The sequence below is a fragment of the Notothenia rossii genome (assembly GCF_949606895.1).
Source record: "Notothenia rossii genome assembly, chromosome: 3".
Lineage (NCBI taxonomy): Eukaryota > Metazoa > Chordata > Actinopteri > Perciformes > Nototheniidae > Notothenia > Notothenia rossii.
In genome coordinates this window covers 34,026,121-34,047,232 of record NC_136901.1, presented here as the reverse complement: position 1 = coordinate 34,047,232, position 21,112 = coordinate 34,026,121, and the positions used below count along the sequence as shown (strand labels likewise).

The 21,112-nt window shown below is 42.0% G+C and overlaps 1 protein-coding gene across 1 annotated transcript; it reads left to right on the top strand.

The window, feature by feature from the left end:
- The first annotated feature begins 213 nt into the window (after nucleotides 1–213).
- Nucleotides 214–20,740, top strand: dvl2 (dishevelled segment polarity protein 2). Its single transcript, XM_079669989.1, has 15 exons — nucleotides 214–740; nucleotides 6,402–6,471; nucleotides 9,081–9,235; nucleotides 12,803–12,912; nucleotides 13,072–13,201; nucleotides 13,970–14,060; nucleotides 14,231–14,300; nucleotides 14,411–14,550; nucleotides 14,943–15,019; nucleotides 15,111–15,178; nucleotides 15,255–15,389; nucleotides 16,811–16,942; nucleotides 18,010–18,186; nucleotides 18,594–18,818; nucleotides 19,104–20,740. Exons 1-15 carry the CDS (start codon nucleotides 580–582, stop codon nucleotides 19,655–19,657), a joined length of 2,295 nt encoding a protein of 764 aa, XP_079526115.1. The 5' UTR covers nucleotides 214–579; the 3' UTR covers nucleotides 19,658–20,740.
- The last annotated feature ends 372 nt before the right edge of the window (nucleotides 20,741–21,112 follow it).

Here is a 21,112-nt window from a genome sequence, read left to right as displayed (position 1 = left end):
TAAAAAATACAATGAAATAAGAATAAACATGTATTAACAGTATTAATATGCAAATAATGTGAGTTTAAATACGAGTTAAAGTGTATTTAACTGCAGGACTCTTACTTGTAAAAGGACATTATTATGGTATTATTTCTAAAATAATAAAAATGCTGGTGGTGGTGAAGGGTGGTTGGGAGCGTACGTAAATCAAAGGGGGCTACGTAATGACGTCACACGCCGCGTTGGCTCGCAAAAAGTGGTAAAAAGTTTTTTAGACCCCCTCCCCTGTGTGTTTTTGTTGGGGGAAAAGTTGTTGGTAGTTAGGTCGTGTGAATGTAGCGTTTCCCCGTCGGTTTTTCACCCCTCGGTAACAATGCGGGGGAATGCGCACAGTTTTCTACTACTTTAAAGTCGGACCGCGAGTTTGTGAGCAGGGTTACAGACGCATTACGTCCTCCGGCTCGGACTGAAAAATCTCAGTGGCCATCATCGTTTCACCTCTGCCGTCTCGTTAGCCACCTAGCTGCTAACTAACTCCCCAACAAAGTTAACCTCGCCTCATAGTGTTTGCTTCTCCCGTGGCAACTTCCAGCAGAGATGGCGGAAACCAAAATAATTTATCACATCGACGAAGAGGAGACGCCGTACTTGGTGAAGATACCCATTGCTGCCGAAAATATAACTTTGCTGGATTTTAAACAGGTCTTGAACAAGCCAAACTACAAATTCTTCTTCAAGTCTATGGACCAGGACTTCGGGTGAGCTGCTGGGTTTTCTTTTTTTAATCCTTTAGCAGGGAAGAGCTTTGTGGTTTCCTTGCAACAGTAGGAGTGATAAACAGCTGGTAGTAGGAGTACACATATTTAAATGCAGAGGTGGAAGAAGTACTCAGGTCCTAGTAAAAGTACCAGAGTGTAGGAATGTTACAAGTAGAAGTCCAGCATTCAAAATGTTAACCAAGTCAAAGTGCAGAAGTATTAGCATCAACATCTACTTAAAGCACCATAAACAGATTCCAAAATAATATATATTATAATTTGTGATGCATTAAAGTGTTTTAATGACTTTGTATACTTCAGGGTAAATTGTGAATTTCAAACCAGGTGTAACTAAAGTCATTTTTAAGTGTTGTATATACCACATTATTAATGAAAATCTGCAAAGTAACTAAATATATGACATAAAAGTAGTGGAATAAAAGTACATGATTTAACTCAGGACTCTAGTTGAGTAGAAGTAGCAAAACAATGAAATGCACAAACTCTTGCAAAAGTACCTCAAAATTGTCCTTAACTGCAGTACTTAAGTAAATGTACTTAGTTACTTACACCACTGTTTAAATGCCGTGACAAAAGTTGTACACGTTGTAAAACAGCCATTATTTTCTTAGTGGGGGAGCGTTAACTTGGCGTAAGTAAACACTTAACATTCTTGTCTAATTAAAAAAACAAAACCTTACAGGAATGCATGCATGTCAGAAAAGTCATGCGGTCCTATCTTGTGACCGGCTGTCGTGTATTTGTCAAACGCGGTGAAAACGTATGGTGAAAGGATAATACACTTGAATGAAGCAGGTCGCCATTGAACCTCTCCTAATCAGTAAAAAGTTACAACGACTAGTGATGCATTTCCAAGTGCTTCTATAAATACTGAGTGTCTGTAGGCTGGGGACATTTCTCAGGAAACATCATCATTACAATGAGAGGCATTCCCTGTCCCTGCTGCTTTTCTTTGCCCTAATCCTCATCCCTCCCACCCCCCTTCAGTCCATCATCTTGTGAAATCCTTGGCCTTTTCATTCTTTCGGGACTGAGGCCAGGGTTTTGTCTCCCCTCTTTAACACTTTGGCCTGCCAGCCATCCTTTCATTCCCTGGCTTCCTCCCAATCCACTCGTTCAGAAAGAGCCGTCTCCTCTCCTCTATCAATTCATCTTTTTTTTTTACTTTCTGTGTAGCTGCTGTGCACAGGAATGCTTGTTTGCGGTTTATTCACCCAGTGAGACCCATAGGGCTTCTGTTAAACGCATTGTAGTCTTGGATGAGTTTTAAAGCTGGGCTATTTGCCTCTTCTGCCCTTTGGATGGCAACACTGGAGCCGGGGGCCAAAGAGCTTCAGTATCAGCTCAAACACAACAAGATGAGATGAGATGGCTTTTCTTTGGGGCTTGACAGAGCTGGCATCATTTCAATATTAATACCAGCAACACCAGTTACTGACATGTAAAGATGTTCCTTTTCTGTGGTGAGAGGCATTTTTACAATACTCAATGCCTGGCTGAAATGATTTAGAAATGTCAGTACATTGCTTTTTACCATATTTGTAGTTTGAAAGCTCAGTTATTCACTTTTTTCTTTTATAGCAAAAATACACAGTAAATAATGACAATATTCACTTTTAGGCCTCGTTAGACTATATTGAATTATTATCAAGTCAACTTTTAACAAAACTACTTATGTAGAAGAACGAAATTGAGTGCATGTCCACTGTGTTTCCATAGCAATATTATTTTTGGCATTTATTTTCTCTCCCAGGTGAATCTATCGATCATTTCCTTTATTATCTTTTTATCAAAAGACATACTAGAGAACGGTCCACCTCATGTTCCCAGAGCTCCAAGTTTTTTTCAGCCAACAATTCAAAACTGAAATATATAATTTGTACCTACAATGTTACAAACCAGAGAAAAGCAACAACCTTTCACACGTGGAAGTCAGAACCAGGGGTTAGGTTTTTGCCAGAAAGGGATTTATACCATAAATGGATTATCCAAATTACAGCAGATTATTTTTTGTTGCAGAACTGTTGTTTTAATGAACTTGCAAATGTGAGTGTACACCTAAAGAAAGTCATTTGTACTATTTAATGGACACAGTTAAAACTTCAGAAAGCTAATTTTTTACATCCCAGTAGTCTTCATTCATTTATTTATTTTTGCCTCACTAATTCAAGAGTGTGATTTGCAAGTTAGTAGTTAAATGAAGAGCTTGTCCAGTACACAGACATGACATTGTGTCATCATATTCCTGCTTGTAGGTGTTTTCCAAAAGCATAAAATCCTCATCTTAAAAAAAGCCCTCCCACACCAAACTCCCAGCAGAGTGTTTTTCAGAGAGTATGGCTGAATAACTCATTTTCTAAAAGTTAAATCAGCATCACCGTTTCATTTGAATACCTCCAACAGACTTTTCAAACATAGCTCTGAGTCAGCTGTCCAATCAAAGCAGGGACGTGTTTCCCCCCTTCTCCACACCAGGAGAGGAGTGTGTAATATAGTGTGTGTTTTCATTTGCCCTGGTACGAGGCCAGCTGTCGAGCCGAGCTGTGTGTGTGGCAGTGGGGTGTGTGTGTGTGTGTGGGGGGGGGTGGGTCAGGTCAGGGCCGGAGCTGCGATCCTGGGGGCCGGACAGAGACCATTTGCCGGGTGTCCGCGGGGAGAAGAAAGGGGAGACAGAGCGGGATTGTGTTCGCTCGGGGTTATTAGATATTCTCCGTCTGCTGGTGTGGAGGATCAGGAAGCGGTATAAGTAAAATTGATTGTTAGAAAGGCAATGGTGAGTTGGATGCAGGAATTTGATATCAGCAAGGGACTGGAAAGTGAGGAAGTGGGGGTGAAAACTTCAGGGCGTGTTAAATCTAACAGGAATAGGCATTAGGGCTACTCAATTTGTTGAAATGTAATCAAAATGGTAATGTTGAATGTGAAATATAATCGCAGGAAGTATACTTAAAGGCAGTGTTTCCGCCAGACCAGGGCTGAGAGGGCATCCACCCCGAGAGCGGGGGGGGGGGGTTGAATTTTGACTTGAGCCGTCCCTTATAGATACTGTCTTTTTACGTTAGTGAGTCGGATCATTTGGCTCGGCTCTCTTAAAGCGCCGGCGGTTTTGGCTCCCAAACGGCTCTTCATGTTACCACAGTTTACCACGGAGCCTCAATATCGCCGCTGCGAGGCTCCGGCGCTCGCAGCTCACGCGCGTGCTCCACTAAAACCCCCCCCGCTCATCGCGTACGTTCCGTGTTGTCCTGTAGCAGGCACCTTCGATGTCGGGGAAACAATCTTCAATACTCCAAAAAGAATCCCACCAGACTCCTTTGCCCCTCCAACAGAGGGATGTCCTGTTTCCTTTTCGTCATTTCAAGTGATAAAAACTCTCGATCTTCTCTCGAATTATTAATATTAATGGACGCTCGCGTTCAGGGCGTCCCGAACTGAATAAGGCCGTCAAATGACGGCAAGACGCCCCCCTGGCGGAAACGCTGCTTAAAAGGTTTGAACAACGTTTTATGGAGCTGTAGAGATATCCACAACTACCAATAGGATCCTACAGACTCAGAACCAATGAAAAACCAATATTGTTTGGTACAGATCCTCCTGAAAACATCACACCATGCTAATCGTTCAATGATACTGAGATGAATGACATGGTAAACAAATATCAGTCAGCGTAAACTGCCACTTTATTTATGTTTCTCCTAAATTATTCTATCAATTGTATTCCCTGATTATGTATTTGGTCAACACATCGTGAGAATAGTTCATTTCCAGTTACCAGAGCTCAAAGTGACTTCTTCAATTGACAACATAATCGCTCTTACTTATTTTCTCCACATCGTGCAGCCCTACTTAGCATATTTCGGCGTTGTTTGTACATATAGGCGATGCATTTTAGAGTGTGTGTGAAATGACTCTCGACTGCGGTCGGTTGTTTGTTTGGACGGTCGAGGAAAGAAGACAATTACACTCTCGGGAGAAGAATGCAGCATCTGTTCATCCGCAGTTTCCCGCAGTGTTAGGGGGGCAATTAAACGGCTGGCAAAAAATGAGTTTAGCTAACGCTCAGAAGCCACACGCACGGCATTCAAAAGCCACGTGGTCCTGTAGCTGTTCCCCACAACAACTCGGGCGTATGTTAACACTCGCCCACAAAACCAGCTCTCAACAGCTGCTTACGAAAGCCCAGTGGAGCCTGACCAAGTCTCGCACACATGAGAGGCCGGCATAGGAAGCTGGAAAAATAACTTTTGAAGGAGTTGAAGCAGTCAAGTGTCCTCTCTGTAACACTCAGCCCAGCCCCTGTCCGTGTAATCTACTCTAATAACATAGTACAGGCTGCTGGGGGGGAATTACACAGCTTAGGCCTGATGTTTGTCTTTCTGACGAACATGCAGGAATACTACAGAGGAGCCCGGCGGATGTGCCTTTTGAGGAGCTTTGCTTTGTGTTGTTACGTGTATTGGATTTGCATGCATTTAATTTGCTGACTGTAATTTTGTCATCGAGCCACAATAGCAGTAAGTGTGTGATTTAGCTCGTTGAATGAATTCCAATGGAGTCTGTCACCAGCCGGAGGAAGCTAATTAGGATTGTTTGTTATTTTCTTTGATATCTGCTGTGCTAATTCAACGCTTCAGGGCTTGACTGGTGTTTCGGTAATACGATTAGCAGAGTATAATCTCAGTGATATAATTGTTCTTTCATTACAAATAGATTTTATTCGCATGATGCAAATTGGATCTGAAAGAGTGGCTTGTAGCTGGTAGACGCAAGAGGATTTTAAAGTACAGTTGTTACTTGTTTCCCCGGCATCTTTGACCATGGCAGTGACCATGGTGTCTTTTTAAAAAGTGCAGCTTCAGGCTACCAATAAGCTACGTGTTGTCTTTTAGCTAGAGGCTAACTGTTAGCTCTGCTGTGATAGGAAAAAGACTGGGTGAATCGCCAATATTAGACAGTTGTAGTCCAATCATGAGCTGTTCTTCTTTACGGCTAAATAGAATTTCATGAGTTTTCAGTCAAATGTCATGAATATTTTATCATTAAATTGTTCAATTCAATATTTCAATTGATATGCCCCCCCCCCCCCCCAGTATACATATTTGATTAACATTTCAATAAAAATAAATGTTGTTTTGGAGAACAAATGAGCAGATACTCAATATTTTAGGATTGGGGCTAAAGAAAACCTGATCAGGGCATCAGTGTAAAATAAGTTTAACTTGACAACCCTCCTTTTTAAGAAAATCACTTTAACATTGGTTCCTGATGAGTAAAAACCTTGCAGGTGTTGATATGATATACGCCAAAGTATTGCTCAACTAGTGTCAGTTTTGTTAGGTGATCCATAAAACATCTGGAACGCATGTAAAACAGTACGGCGAGCGAACAGGGACAGCTTGTCATAACACATCCTAGTCGTATTTCTGAAATAAGCCAAGAATTTGATTTAGTTCAGCCATGTCATATCATAAATCACTTTTTAATTCTCCAGCAGTTCCACATTTTCTTTACGACTCGACTGAAGCCTCGGTGTTGTGTTCAGATTTCATTCCATGCTGTGCCATCGAGACAACGTATACCTAATGTTCGGTAGAACAATTCAAACCTGATGCTAACTGTGTGTCTCTTTTTGTTTTTCAGGGTGGTGAAGGAAGAGATTTCCGATGACAGTGCCAAGTTGCCATGTTTCAACGGCAGAGTGGTCTCATGGGTAAGAAACAATAAAACCTGTTGCGTAAATATAAATGCTAGTGAACTCATTTCCCACAAAGGCTTCTGTGCAAATGTCAAGACCTGGCTTTCATCTAAAAAATCAGCCAGCATCGGCATGTTTCCAGAAGCCACGTTTCCTTTTCCTGTGCTGTCCCCCCCCTCGGACTAATGATGTTGTCTAATGAGCAGCAATAAAATAAAGTAATACATTTTAATGTGAGCCATTTAAGATGCAGTTGTATGTCATGTTGCGGCATACTAGATTTTAAAGTGGTTAGGGGGTTAGGGTTCTTAGTTAAAACATATCTTGGAAGAAATCCCCTCTATTAGTGGGAAAGATGAAAGGACAACACAACCAGGTTAAACGAGAAGTAACACACTCGCAGTATCTATGAGACAGGGTTCTTACGGTCATTTAAAAACCTGGAAAGTTTTGGAAAAGTCTTGGAAATGTAACTAAAGTTGCATCAAATATAATTTATATTTTATCCATCTAATAAATGCTGTATAGTAATGAAACGTAAAATGGCATTTAACTGTCGAGGTATTTTGCTGGTGAGAGATTTGAATAGAAGCTAGTAAGCCTGTTTGATTTGTTTTAAACAGGCACAACATGTTTCATATGCAGACCTTATTTTCCTGTTCCATGTTAAAATAAACCATTTTCAGTGGCACCGCTGAGAAAGAGTCATTGGTTTGGTCGTGGAAAATTAGGTAAAGGTCATGGAGAAGTCATCGAAAATCACTGGTGAAAACGTGTATGAAAACGTGTAACGTTTACCCTCCTGTCTTAATAGAGACACTGTGCTAAGATATAGCATCTATTCCCCAGAAGTGTTTCCTGTATTGCGTCTTTCTATGGTTTTAGGTATTGCATTAATGCAGGCAACCAGGAATAATATTCCTTTAAAAAAAAAAAAGGACTAAACCAACAGTAAAGAAAATAAAAGTTTGGCTGTTTTCTTTATGAGATTTGACTGTTTTTACACTTGGCATGCGTTTTTGAAGTCTCGTACTTTAAAGATTTTGCTAGGTAAGCCGATTTTGAAAGTCACGAAGTCTGCCGACACATAATCGAATACATCTGTATATCACAGTGATTGTTTGACCATGCAGCATGTGGGCTTTAGCTTTTCTCCACAAATCACGGCACAAGAAAATCATTCTCTCATTGTGTTGATCTAAACTCAAGCTTGCGAGCTTCCAGCAGCACAGCACAGTTCCCAGTTACAGTACAGTGCGTTGCCAGGTACAGCCTTCATACTTTCCATTTCCCCCCAGTAAAAGGCCCAGTTGTTGTGCCCCACCCTGCGAGTTACATTAGAATAGAGACAAAACACGGGGACCGGGCCCAGATGAGCAGGTTTGAGGCCGAGGCATCTGTTAAGTGCATAAGAAGGAGAGAAGGCTTTAAAGAGGGGGGGGGGGGGACAAAGCTCGGAGACCAGAGGGACTGATATGTGAGCTGCAGGCCAAGACGGATAGAGGGATCCCAGAAGACGAGTGTTTCATGGACTCAAAGCCATTAGTGGGGAGGGGGGAGCAGGGAGGGGCCGTCTGTACCGGCTGATAGGCTCCATTCGGTTGAGTTATTTTGACGGGGAATGCGTTTAAGAATCTGAACTACACCAAACGTCGAAAGACTAGGTTATTTCAAGTGCATAGATACTGAATATTCCCAGCATTGTTAGAATATTTTCATTCTTATATTACTGCTAATAGAGTGGTGCAGGAATGAGTCTTCAAACCTGGGAATGAGTTAGCATTTTACCACTGCTGGTTCCCTAATCTCGAAGGCAACGCTTTTTTAAAATATGTTTTTTGTTAGATGCCTGAATTTAGGTCTGGTTAACACAAGTTTAAGAGATTAACTACGACATAAAATGTGTCAGTAAACGCCCCACTTGTTGTGATTTTCCAAAGCTTTTTTGTGTCTTAAAAATATGTTTTCTAACAATGAGACAACCAAACGTCAGCACGCCAAAGTCTACCTTTAGCTTAGCATAGGTGACAAGATGTAGTTCTTATATAGCTTTTTGCTAGCTATCTAGTTCTGACTTTAAAAATCACAAAAGTGGTGTTAGAATTTGTCCTGTTGAACAAAACACATAACTTCCCTGAACCAATATTCTGTAACATTTCAAATCTCATAGGGAAATCAAATCGTTTTAGTCGAGGGAGCCCTTGCGATGCTACCTTCCGTGTCGGACTACAACAATACGTCATCACTGCTCCTTATACTCCCATATTTCTGTTTCCTAAACTGGTCTTAACTACGTCTTCCCCTCTTCCTGTGTGTGTTTCCATGCTCCAGGTAATTCGACGCTGCATGGCATTCATCCTAGCTGTGTGTGTGTCTCTGCGCTTGTAGGCACTTTTGTTGTATAATGAAGAGAGACAGGTTAAGTGTAGGATAGCATTTCAGTATGCCCTTGAGACGTCCGTCTGAAAAGAGCCCAGTGTTTGTGTGTCAAAGTAATTGACATCTTACCCTGCTTTTCCTCCCCCTGTCCTTTCATCCCTCTTGTTTTCTCACCCTCTCTTTTTTACATTTTGTTTGATTATCATCTCTACCCCTACCTACATCTTTTTGTGCTCCTCTTGCAGCTGGTGTCTTCAGACTCTCCAACAGCAGAGCTTCCAGTGGCTGTGGTCCCACCGGTGGAGACGACGACCCAGCCTTCGCCCCCTCCTCCCCCTCTCCCTCCCCCACCTGTAGAGAGGACCGGGGGCATCGGGGACTCCAGACCGCCCTCCTTCCAGTAAGCAACACTCGTTTGAAACATGAATTCCTCTGTTTATTTACCCAGAGAGGGAGCATCACAAGTAGGGCTGCTCGATTATGGCAAAAGTCATAATCTCCATTATTTGGGTCAATAATTGTAATTGCGATTATTAAATCATTTTAGCCATTCCTCATTTTGCTCAATTTATCACTGTCTTTGCATGGGCTGATTCTGTGAGAACAGCACCATCTACAGGCCTGGCATATATACTACAGCGTCTCCAGTGCTTTCGAACGGCAATGTCCGTGGCTGTCTCCTCCTGATTGGTGGAGTTGGCCCAATAGCCGTAGCGCCACTTCTGTGACGTCATAGAAGTGTTCAAATCTGGATCAGTCTGTGGCCGTTTCTCAATCGCGAGGATGCTTGCTTGGTAGCACATGTCTTCCGAGTCACTTGCTTCAGAAGCTAGGCAAGAATCCTTCCTGGCATTCGGAAGACGAAGAGTGGAACAGGCTAGCAAGTGTGCAGGTGTGCGTCATATGAGAGGCCCCGCCTTACATTTTCCGCCACAGATTTGGGGAAAATGGTCCGTGCGCAAAGCATTGTGAGGATTTTAAGGACGCGAAGTCTACCCATGTGCAGCCTTGAGATTGGAACAGTCCTTCGGCGGCACTCGATGACGTAGAATCTTTTAAATATTGGCTTGGAAGCCACTTTCCTCGAGATTGAGAAACAGCCTGTATCAGATCCGTTGCAGCCCCTTTTTTAGAGATTTTTTATGGAGGAAAATAGAGAGGGTTGTGTTTTCTGACACTTGGTGAGTTCCCTGGAACACCGGGGACACATGTTCATGTATAAAAGACGTACAAAAGTGCCTTTTGCATAATAGGTCACCTTTAAATATAATTCAACTGAAAAACCAAAAAACTATAAGAAAAAGTAATAACAATAATAAAAAAATAATCGTTTTATTTCGATTACGTTGTTTTCGTAATCGTTGCAAGCCATAATCGTGATTTAAAATACGATTAATTGAGCAGCCCTAGTCACAAGGCGTTGAAACATGCACACAAGCTGCACATGTCTCCCTTCCTTTTAGCCCCAACATACACTAGTGCTTCTCCCATAGCTGTGATATAGAAACTGTATCTTTTCCTGAATATCTCACACACTCCCAGGATTAAGTTACTACAAGAATAGCATGAATACTACAGCTCATTTAAACCTGATCTTAGTCGGGGCCGCCCTAACTAGACCAGTTCTGGGAGAAACTTTCGGTACAAAAAACCTACACAAAAGACTTAATTTTGAAATGTTCTTACATGTAGTTTAAGTATATTATTGGATTTCACGTACAGTTTTAATATATTAAGAGATCAAATACAAGAGAGATGGTGTCTATTGTTATTGAACCTCACCTTATTCAAAGTTTAAGCAGTCTTTGGTTTCGAATATTGTTTTAAGAAGCGATCATTAGCATTTCATACAGTTGTTTTTTTGGTCAAGCTAATTAATGAGACCCAATATTTACTCCATTTAACCCTTTTTTGCTTTTCATCAGCTCCTAGAGCAATATATGTCTCTTAAGATGCTAAATGCTCCTCTATGTTCACTAGCTAGTTGCTAAATATGTTTGTGTGACGCAAAGTGACGGGCAGGTAGTTTATAGTATGTTTTCAGAGAGCTTTTTCATGAGACTAAACTTAAACATTGCGTACTGTGAAACCAAACCAAAAAGCTGAAAGGGGCTAATACTTAAGCTAAAGGTAACTGCAGTCAGAGAGGTATCCTGTGGGTTTGACACCACAAACTGTCCCTTTCACATTACACACAGTTATTTGATCCGTTGTTAATATAAAAATAGTGATTATAGAAGCTTTAAAGAATATAAAACTAGCAATGCAATAGAAACTTTTTGAATAAAAGATGCTTTGAATACCTTTTGTCTCTTCTAGCATCTACTAAAATATCAGGAACACGTTATTGTTAATACATTTGGACCTTGTAGGGTCTAAAACAAACACAGTATTTTAATAGCTTCTTACCATCACTGTTCTTCAAGCAGTTGTCTGGAGCTCTCTGAGTTTGGTTCAGGGGTCACATGGAGTTCACAGTCGTCACCGCAACCTGCCATTACAACTGCAGCGCTCTCATTCATTACTTATCTTTGGATCTTGTCTCGTCCTGTCTCGAGACAGCAGAAGGTTTCCCTCATTGTTTTTGCATTCACTTTCAAATTAAACTACTTAACTTCCCCAAATGTGTTGTTTAACCCTCCTATGTCTTTGTTTCCCCCCCCCCTCCCCCCCTTATTTTGGTGTTTGCGGTCAAATTTGACCGGTCCTGTTTTAACTGCTATTACATTAACACAAAAACCATTAATCATCTCCAAATTTTCTTTAACACTCTTTCAAACTGTACATATTGTATCAGACTACTGGTATACATGAACAACTGCAGTAAATATACAAAGAATAGACACTGAACATGTATTGCGTGTGCCAGGTGTGATCCATGTGGGGGGATGGGCGCATAAGAGTGGGAAATGTGTCATTGTTCTGTGTGTGTTTGTGTGTGTGTGTGTGTCAGGTGTGATTCACATGGGGGATTGGGCACATAGGGGGTGTTTAACACATCTAGAGTGTGTGGGTGTGGGTGTGTGTTTTATCTGATCCGGATGGTTACTAATTCCTTTTCTTTATGGCGGTCATTTTTGACCGGGAACACCATGGGTGTTACAAAGTTGACTAAATCATCCAAAATGCAATGAAAGTGGTGATCAGCAATTGTATATGTTCAAATGTCTACTGTGAAGGATATCATAAAGCCTTAATGCAATCGAATGTAAAAAAAAAAGTTATGATTTGGCTCAAAGAAGAAGCCGCCGCTCTAGTTATTTCTTTCCAAGCTGGACGAACACAATTGCCTTTACCGGAAATCTAATTCAAATTGCAGGGTCTCTGACATTTATCTGGCTCTCAAGGTGAACCACAAGGCGTTCTCTGTCTCCCTATGTGAACAGAATATTTGACGGCCCCATGTTGGCTTATTTTGGCATTTTGCCCGAGTTTATCAGACATTTCACTGAGTGCTTCCCTTCCTGTCCTTTCAGTCTCCATGTGAGCTGATACATTACGCGTCGATAGCTCTCCTGTCATCTGATAGTTTCCGTAATGATTTAAATACGGTTACAGGATGTTAAAGTGTCAGTCAGCCTCTGTATACAATTTAATGGGATTTCAGAATATCATATGTCAAAACCCTATATGGAAGTAACAAGTTGAAGTGGATCATATTGCCATCTGTACGTTCAGACAGTCAAACTTTTATCATGTGTTTTCATGTGTGTGTATTTTGATCTGCTGCATATACTTTTGAAGATGTATAATGATGTATAATGTTCTTTGGGATCAAACACTTAAAAAATCTAACATTTTAACAGTGTATAAACTTCAAAAAGTCCCCCGTACGTTTCATGTTGTTTTCATTGTACTTGACATGCTCATAAAGGCTAAGCTGGAAAAACAGATGTCTCTTTTGTAAAAATATAACGTATAGACCAAACGCTGAAATCTCGTCATGCTTTATTTCATCTTTTTATAGCCCCAATGCGACCGGCAGTGTGGAGACCCTTGACGACCAGACTGAGACGGAGTCTGTAGTTTCCTTCAGGAGGGAGAGGCCTCGGCACAGAGATGGCATGGAGCCGCACGGTGAGAAACGGCAGAACACATTGGCCAACATCCAAATAATGAATATGTGATAGAATCAAGGAATGTCAAGAAGTGGGGGATGTTTGTAATTCCATAGAAGGAAAAGGCAAACGCTGACTTGAGCAAACATGAAAACTCACGGTGAATATCTTCTTCTAGGGCCTCGCATCAACGGGCAGAGTCGCCTAGAGCGCCACCTGGCAGGTTACGAGAGCTCCAGCACCGTGATGAGCAGCGAGCTGGAGACCACCAGCTTCTGCGACTCGGAGGACGACGACACCATGAGCAGGTGGGGGGAGACTGAGAGCATGTCAAGTTAAAGGGGACCTATCATGCTTTTTGGGGTTTCCCTTTCCTGTAATGTGTTATATGGAAAGTTCCCTCCAGAGGGACTTTCTCTCCCACACACTGGCTGGAATGCCTCCATTGGACTCTTTGTTTACTTCCGCTACATAGTGAAATCATGATGTGACACTCTCACTTCTATTGGCTATCGCTCCAACACATTGTACCGGTACTCGTTTCAGACAGAGGGTGAAAAGAGGTGCTGCAGCACGATTACAAATAAAGACCTTTTTGAACATTAAAGCATGTAAACACGTCACAGTACACAGAATACAAATATAAACCTGAAAAAAAGAAAAAGAAAGTGTCCCCTTTAAAGTCTGCTGTTACCACCCCTCCGCTTATCTCAAGGGACACAAAACTATTTTTTGTTTTTGGCCACCTTTCATATGAACAGATAATTGTAATTGGATATATATTTATATTTATATATATATATGCTTTTATGTGAATGCGCTGGTTGCCATTTTCTTTTTCATTGTATTCATCCTTCTATTTAATTGTTAATTAAATTGTTTTGGAGTGCATTTAGACCACTGTTGAATGAGATGGATCCTTGATAGTTACTCAAGGATCTCTGATTAGCTTCCTTTGTCGTTTTAGGCTTTTTTAGACACACAAAATAATACAAAAGAGGAGGCGAAAGCAGCCCTGTGAAAGTTTTGTGACCGCATGTTTCTCTTCTGACCTTTCACCTTTGGACAACCTGTAGGTTCAGCAGTGCGACAGAGCAGAGCACAGCCTCCAGGCTTCTCAAGCGGCACCGCAGACGCAGGAAACAGCGCCCCCCACGTCTGGAGAGGGTATGTACTGTTCAGCTATCCTATTCACCTCACATTCTCTCATGTTGTTGTTGTTTTTGTTTTGTCATGGTGTTCTTTGGTAAAATCAAGTGTGTAGAGAGCCATTGAACTGGTTTGCTCAGAGTACATATTTCTGTCTCTCATGGCAATTTTGTGGTCCCCCCGCCCAGGCCTCCTCCTTCAGCAGCGTGACGGACTCCACCATGTCCTTGAACATCATCACCGTCACTCTCAACATGGGTCTGTAACCTCTGATTGATAACATCCATAAACAATGTGTCAAAGGAAATGCTGCACTACACAAATCTATGCCTGGTTTTAACACTACTTTGGATTTTTCAATAATACAGAGAAGTACAATTTCCTGGGCATCAGCATCGTGGGCCAGAGCAACGAAAGGGGGGATGGAGGCATCTACATCGGCTCCATCATGAAGGGAGGAGCTGTGGCTGCGGACGGACGCATCGAGCCGGGTGACATGCTGCTGCAGGTGAGGAGAGAGTGCTTTCATCTTTATTTTAAATACATTTGTATATGGATCTTTTGTTGAATACTGGTGTAGCTTTTTAGCTTTTCCAGAGTTTTTTTTTATAAGCTTATAAACAGAGGTTCAGATTTGCATATGGAATTAAATAGTTTTGAAGTGCTGAGATATATGAATGTGTGTTACTGGTTTTTACCACTAAATGTAATGTCTCCTTTCAAATGCAAACAAACTCATCAGTGCCTTTTTGAAATGATAATTCTCCCAAAAAATGTGAGACAGAAAATAAATGTGAGAGGTTACAGAAAAGCAGACCCGGAAAAATGATCTATGTACAACAGTTATCAAAATACCTGCCGTAAATGAAATCCTTTTCTTGTTCTCTAAAACCCTCCAAGGTGAATGACATCAACTTTGAGAATATGAGCAACGACGATGCAGTGCGGGTCCTGAGGGAGATTGTGCACAAGCCAGGGTGAGCTGCTGTTTTTCTCCCTTTTTAGACATTATCAGTTTGGCCTGTCGCATTGATAATAATGTTCTCTTGTTGTTGTGTTTATTGCCAGGCCCATCATCCTCACAGTGGCAAAGTGTTGGGACCCCTCTCCTCAGGGCTACTTCACTCTGCCTCGCAGTAAGCACCGTTTCTCCTCTTACCTTAATACGTTTACTGCCGTGACAGCTTCGTAACCTCTTCTCCTCCTGTGCAGATGAACCAATCAGACCCATCGACCCGGCAGCGTGGGTGAGCCACTCGGTGGCCATGACCGGAGCTTACCCCGCCTTCCCAGGCAGCTCCTCCCTCAGCACCATCACCTCCTCCTCCTCCGTCACCGAGACCGAACGTGAGAACCATAAACTATATCCTCCACTGCTTTACCCAGTTTCTTTGTCCGTGTGGATATCCAAAGCCTGGATGAGGTTATTTTTGTAAAGTATCTGTCCCTCTGCTTTTGTCGCTGTTGTTATGAGACTTGATAAATGATGTCTGCTTCTTTCATGCCCTAAACTTACCCTCCTGACTTTCTCTACTACAATTTCACTGTCTGTTCTCTTTTATTTATCCTTATCTGGACTCCTTCGTCCTTCCTTACTTTTTTTGTTGTTTTATAATTACAGAGCACAAACAACAAAATGAAATACACTTAAAACTATCAACATTCAGAGTTAAAAAGGTCAGAAGCTGGAAAAGCCCATGTCACACTGTCCCGAAATTGACACCCAATGGACACACGATTAAGGAAATGTTCAAATTCGGCTCTGATCGTAACAACATCGGGCCATTCGTGAGGGCATCTTAAGCCATCGCATGACCGCCGGTGGAGTTTCTCAGGCTCCGGCAGCAACTTCGGGAGCAGTGGCAAAATCTTTGGCATCACAAAGCATTGCCGAAGGACCTTGTGAAGGTTCATTTTCGTGTTGACTTTGTGTGTCCATTTTGCCCTTCGTAAGGCATTCGTGAGGGCATCTTAAGCCATCGTATGACCGCCGGTGGAATTTATCAGGCTCCGGCAGCAACTTCGGGAGCGGTGGCAAAATCTTTGGCATGCCTTAAGATGCCCTCACGAATGGGCCGATGTTGTTACGATCAGAGCCGAATTTGAACATTTCCTTTATCGTGCGTCCATCTTGTTGTTTTATTGCACAACAAAATCATGTAAACATATTATGTAAATAACCCAATTTGTGTTCTGTGAAACTAAAAAGGATATAATATGTTATTTTGAAGGCAAGGAAGTTGTTGTTGCTATGGAAACAACATGACGGAGAAAACTCAATATCTTCTACATATAAATACGGAGAAAGTAAAGAACAAAGTCGGAAAATATCAGTACAGTATCATAATACTTTAACATAATTGTTTGTGTTACTTTCGTCGCAGTTGTATGTCTTAAATGTAATGTAAATGTTGCCTTCGTGTGTGGTTCGGGGCCATCTTCGTGCGAAATTCACAATTCCATATTCGTGTGTCCATCGGGTGTCAATTTCGGGACAGTGTGACAGGGGCTTTAAGAAAAGCATTCACATCAAATGACAGTATGTAGTTAACAGATAACATACTCACCAGTTTTTCCCCTCTGATTTCCAATTCTCATATACTGTACATTTCAATTAGACATCTTTATAAATTTGGAGTTTATCTGGATATCTTTTAGTAACCATTTCATTGTCATTTGTACTCTTATGAAAAGGAATAAGTACCAATCTTTCTTCTTCATCTCTTCTTGTGTTTTTATAATGAACGCTTTATTATTCCTCTCTCCAGGTTTTGATGACTTCAATCTATCCCTGCACTCTGACATGGCGTCCGTTGCCAAGGCGATGGCCTCTCCGGAGTCGGGTCTGGAGGTCAGGGACCGCATGTGGCTCAAAATCACCATCCCCAACGCTTTCCTCGGTGAGAACAAAACAAACAGAACAGATAGGGCTGCTCAATTAATCGTATTTTAATTGAGTATTTTAATATGGCTGGCAACGATTACGAAAACAAAGTAATCTAAATAAAACGATTATTTTTTTATTATTTCTTTTTCTTTCTTTTTTTTTAAAATATATATATATTTTTTTTGTATTTTCAGTTGAATTATAATTTTTGCCATAATCGAGCAGCCCTAACAACAGACAATGGAGCACATTGGTTGCATGAACTCTCCATGCTTCAGAGGACTTTACAGGGCCGGCATTATGTTCTCAGAATTAAATCCGTGTGACTTCCTACAAACATCTGTTAAATTGGAATCACCTGCGACTGAATCACAAGAAGCGATTACATAAACTACGTCCATTATCTGCTTTCCGAAAAGAACATTTAATTTTCTTATTTCTGCTGCATTTACAGTTTCTTACATTATTTAGTTACGGGTGCTTTTCTTCAGGAAACAACATTTTTATTTTTTGATAATGTCTGATTGAGTTGTTTAATGGCAATTATTGATTTAGTAGTTTTTTTTTTTAGACTTTCTCTCATACATGTAATGACATATTTAAAGGGGCCCTATTATGCTCATAGCTGGAGGCTCTGTTATGATTGGTCCCCTGCTTAGAGATGTCCCGCCCCTTAGCCTAGCATGTACAATGTGTAGGAGGGCTAGACAATAGAAGTGTGAGTGTTGCATAGTAATATTACTATTATGTGGAAGTAAACAAAGGATTACAATCAAGGCATTTCGTGCAGGGGGGAGTGTGTGGGGGAGAAACTCCCTCTAGGGGGAACTTTGGGATTTAAGCCTTTGCAGACCATTTACATGCACTAAAACCTATATAACACACTACAGGAAAGGGATAATCCAGAAAAGAATAATAGGTCTTCTTTAATTTACAACATAGCAGTTGTTATTTTGCACCTTTTATTCCAGCGTAGTATACCTTTTATTTATTTAGGAATACTTCAAATAATAAAAATGTTTATATTTCATTTTGGTTTATAAAGTTCCACCTCATCTTACATGCTTCCTCCGCCACCAGGCTCAGACGTAGTGGAGTGGCTCTTCCACCACATCGAGGGATTCCAGGACCGCCGCGAAGCCCGGAAGTACGCCAGCAACCTGCTGAAGGCCGGCTTCATCCGGCACACCGTCAACAAGATCACCTTCTCCGAACAGTGCTACTACGTCTTCGGAGATCTAAGCGACTGCGAGAACTGTGAGTTCCCCCGAAAAAACAGAGACAACAAAGCGCGACTCAGATCTGTCTGCATGAACGTTAACGCTTAATTACATTTGCACACATTCCTCTTGTGAACACTCTGCTGCTTGTGAGTAAATCATGTGACATTTCCATTATGGAAGGATTTATATAATGTGCTGCCATCCCTAAAGTTAGACTCTGCAGAAAGCACAACAACAAGCAGAGGAGAAGCAACAAACTGCAGCGGGTTTGGTTGTAAAAACATCTCTCTCTTCGATCATCTTCATGGGTGCCGCGTCGGCTGACTTTAAATATTAAAAGATTTTAAACATAATGCAGGGATTAGGGTAATTGTGTTTTAACTGTAGATCTTTAAGGAACACTTTGTATCCTCATGTATCTCCTCTCTCTTCCCCGCCCAGACATGGCCAACTTGTCGCTGAATGACAATGACGGCTCCAGTGGGGCGTCAGACCAGGACACACTGGCCCCCCTGCCTCTCCCTGGGGCCTCCCCGTGGCCCATGATGCACACCTTCCCCTACCAGCCTTACCCCACACATGCCTTCTCCAGCCAGCCCCCTCCCTACCACGAGCTCACCAGCTACAGCTACGCCCCGGGCTCCACCGGCAGCCAGCACAGCGAAGGTGAGACACACAGCGGTCAGCAGCAGGTGTAAATCTGAGGGGACATTATACCGGTTCCACTCACTCATTACAAATCACTGCTGTGCAAAGAATACCATGAGTTTTTATGTCACTCTGCTATAGTTGCTGCTTACAGTTTATGCCATTTCTTGTATGAAAAAAATTGTACTATTAAATATTTCTTACTGAATGTTTTTTGAGCTTTGAGCAGAAACTGTTATTACAAGTTTTCTTGCTCAAAAGTGCATCTCACAAGGTGTAATGACATTTCTTTTCTGCCCCCAGGGAGCCGAAGCAGTGGATCGACGAGGAGCGAGGGGGGGGGTCGCCGCAGCACTAAAGGACCGGGCAGCACTGTCGGCGGGGGGGAGAAATCCCCCTCTGGCGGGGGCGGAGAAGGCGGAGACTCTCGCTCCGGCAGCGGCAGCGAATCAGAATACTCCACCCGCAGCAGCCTGAGGCGCGGCCACGGCTCGGCGGCCCCCAGCGAGCACAGCCACGCCTCCTCCCAGCGCTCGCACCACCACCGCATGCCCCAGCCCCCCCACATGTCCCCCTACCCGCCGGGCATCCTGCCGTACAACCCCATGATGGTGATGATGGTGCCCCAGCACGCACACCCCGCCATGACCGCTCACACTCTTTCTCACCCGCAGCAGATGTCCGCGGCCCAAATGCACCCGGCTCTAGCCCAGATGCCCTCCTCCACCCCGGGGGGGCCTCCAGGTGCCCCCCCCACCCGTGACCTGGGCGCCGTGCCCCCAGAGCTGACTGCATCACGCCAGTCTTTCCACCTGGCCATGGGAAACCCCAGCGAGTTCTTTGTGGACGTCATGTAGATTTCATTTGTTCTGTCTCGGTGTTGAGTGACCATTCACGTGAAGTTAGCGTACGGTTCCCACTTGTTTTGACGAGGGTCTGGCAGTAGCTTTATGAGTTCTCAAGGGCCTATTGGAGTGAGGGCACTTGTTACAAATTTGGTGAGAACAGGGTTTAACTTTGACAAAGAAAATAAGACAAAATGAAAACGCAGTAAATGTGGTATACGGTCTTTTCTTTTTTTAAATACACTACACAACAGTTATTTTCTCAAAGCTCAATCCACAATGACTAGTTCTGCTTTCTTATATCAGTAGATCTCAGGACAGATTTTGATTGTCAATCAGAGCTGCTCAACACTTTTTTTTTCTGCAATCCTCAAAATGGATTAAATATATTATAGGCGGGGGGGAAAGGTTCCCAAATCAACTACGAATGTCAGAGCCAAGAAGCGCACAGACCGCAGTTCAACACTAGAGGGTGCCAGGAACACTGTGTACTTGAAAGGATACAATCCTGTAGACAGGTTGGCAGCACAGGAGCATATTGAGTGCCTTACTCTTTGCATTTTCTGACATATTTTCACACTCCAGGTACATGAAACCAACTCATCATGTTTCAGCATTGTTTGACAATGAACTTTTCTGTATATACCTACTACTCCTATGTAAATGCAACACTACAAAAGCTCTAATGTGAAAAAATAAGGTCCAAAAATGTCAGTTGAACTTGTGTTTAGTAGTCACTGTCTAGGCCTAGTCGTCAAATAACTCTTATCGTGAGCATTTTTTCGGTATGGGACTGTAGCGGCTTAACGGTACTAATAGGTGAAAATACAAGATGCTGAAATCGGTACTTTTTGATAACATATCTTAAGTTACTGTGATCCAAATGCCCCATGCTTATTTTTATGTTACTGACTTGCATTATTCACCCGTTTCATTTTTGTATGACTGACTATATAAATCATGTATAACCGAACTATTAAGGTGCTAAATGAAGATTCAACATTTCAAAAAAAGAATGACATGGACAGTGTCACATTGTTTGATTTCATATCGCCACCTTTGTTTGTGTACTTGAGAATAAATTTGATACTTACATACTGTTCAGACTTCTTTATTTCAGGAGGGTATTCAAACGTTTGTTAGTTTTTTTTGTTTTTTCGAGCGTGTAAAACTAAAGAAAATACAAATGAAACAAAAGGTGATAGAGACATTATACAGTACTATACAAATGAATGCAATAACAAAACGAAACATTTAATTAATAATTGAATAATCTATAGTATCATTGTCTGATATCAATAAACAACAAAGCTTTAGCTAATTACACATCCGAAAAGGGGTCGGAAGAAGTTTACACTTATTTAATCTGACCCCTTTTTTTACATCTTAATATGTTAACACACATATTTGTGAGCTGGGAATGTTCTCATAAGTTGTGTAAATAAGTAGATTTGAGCAACAACTTTT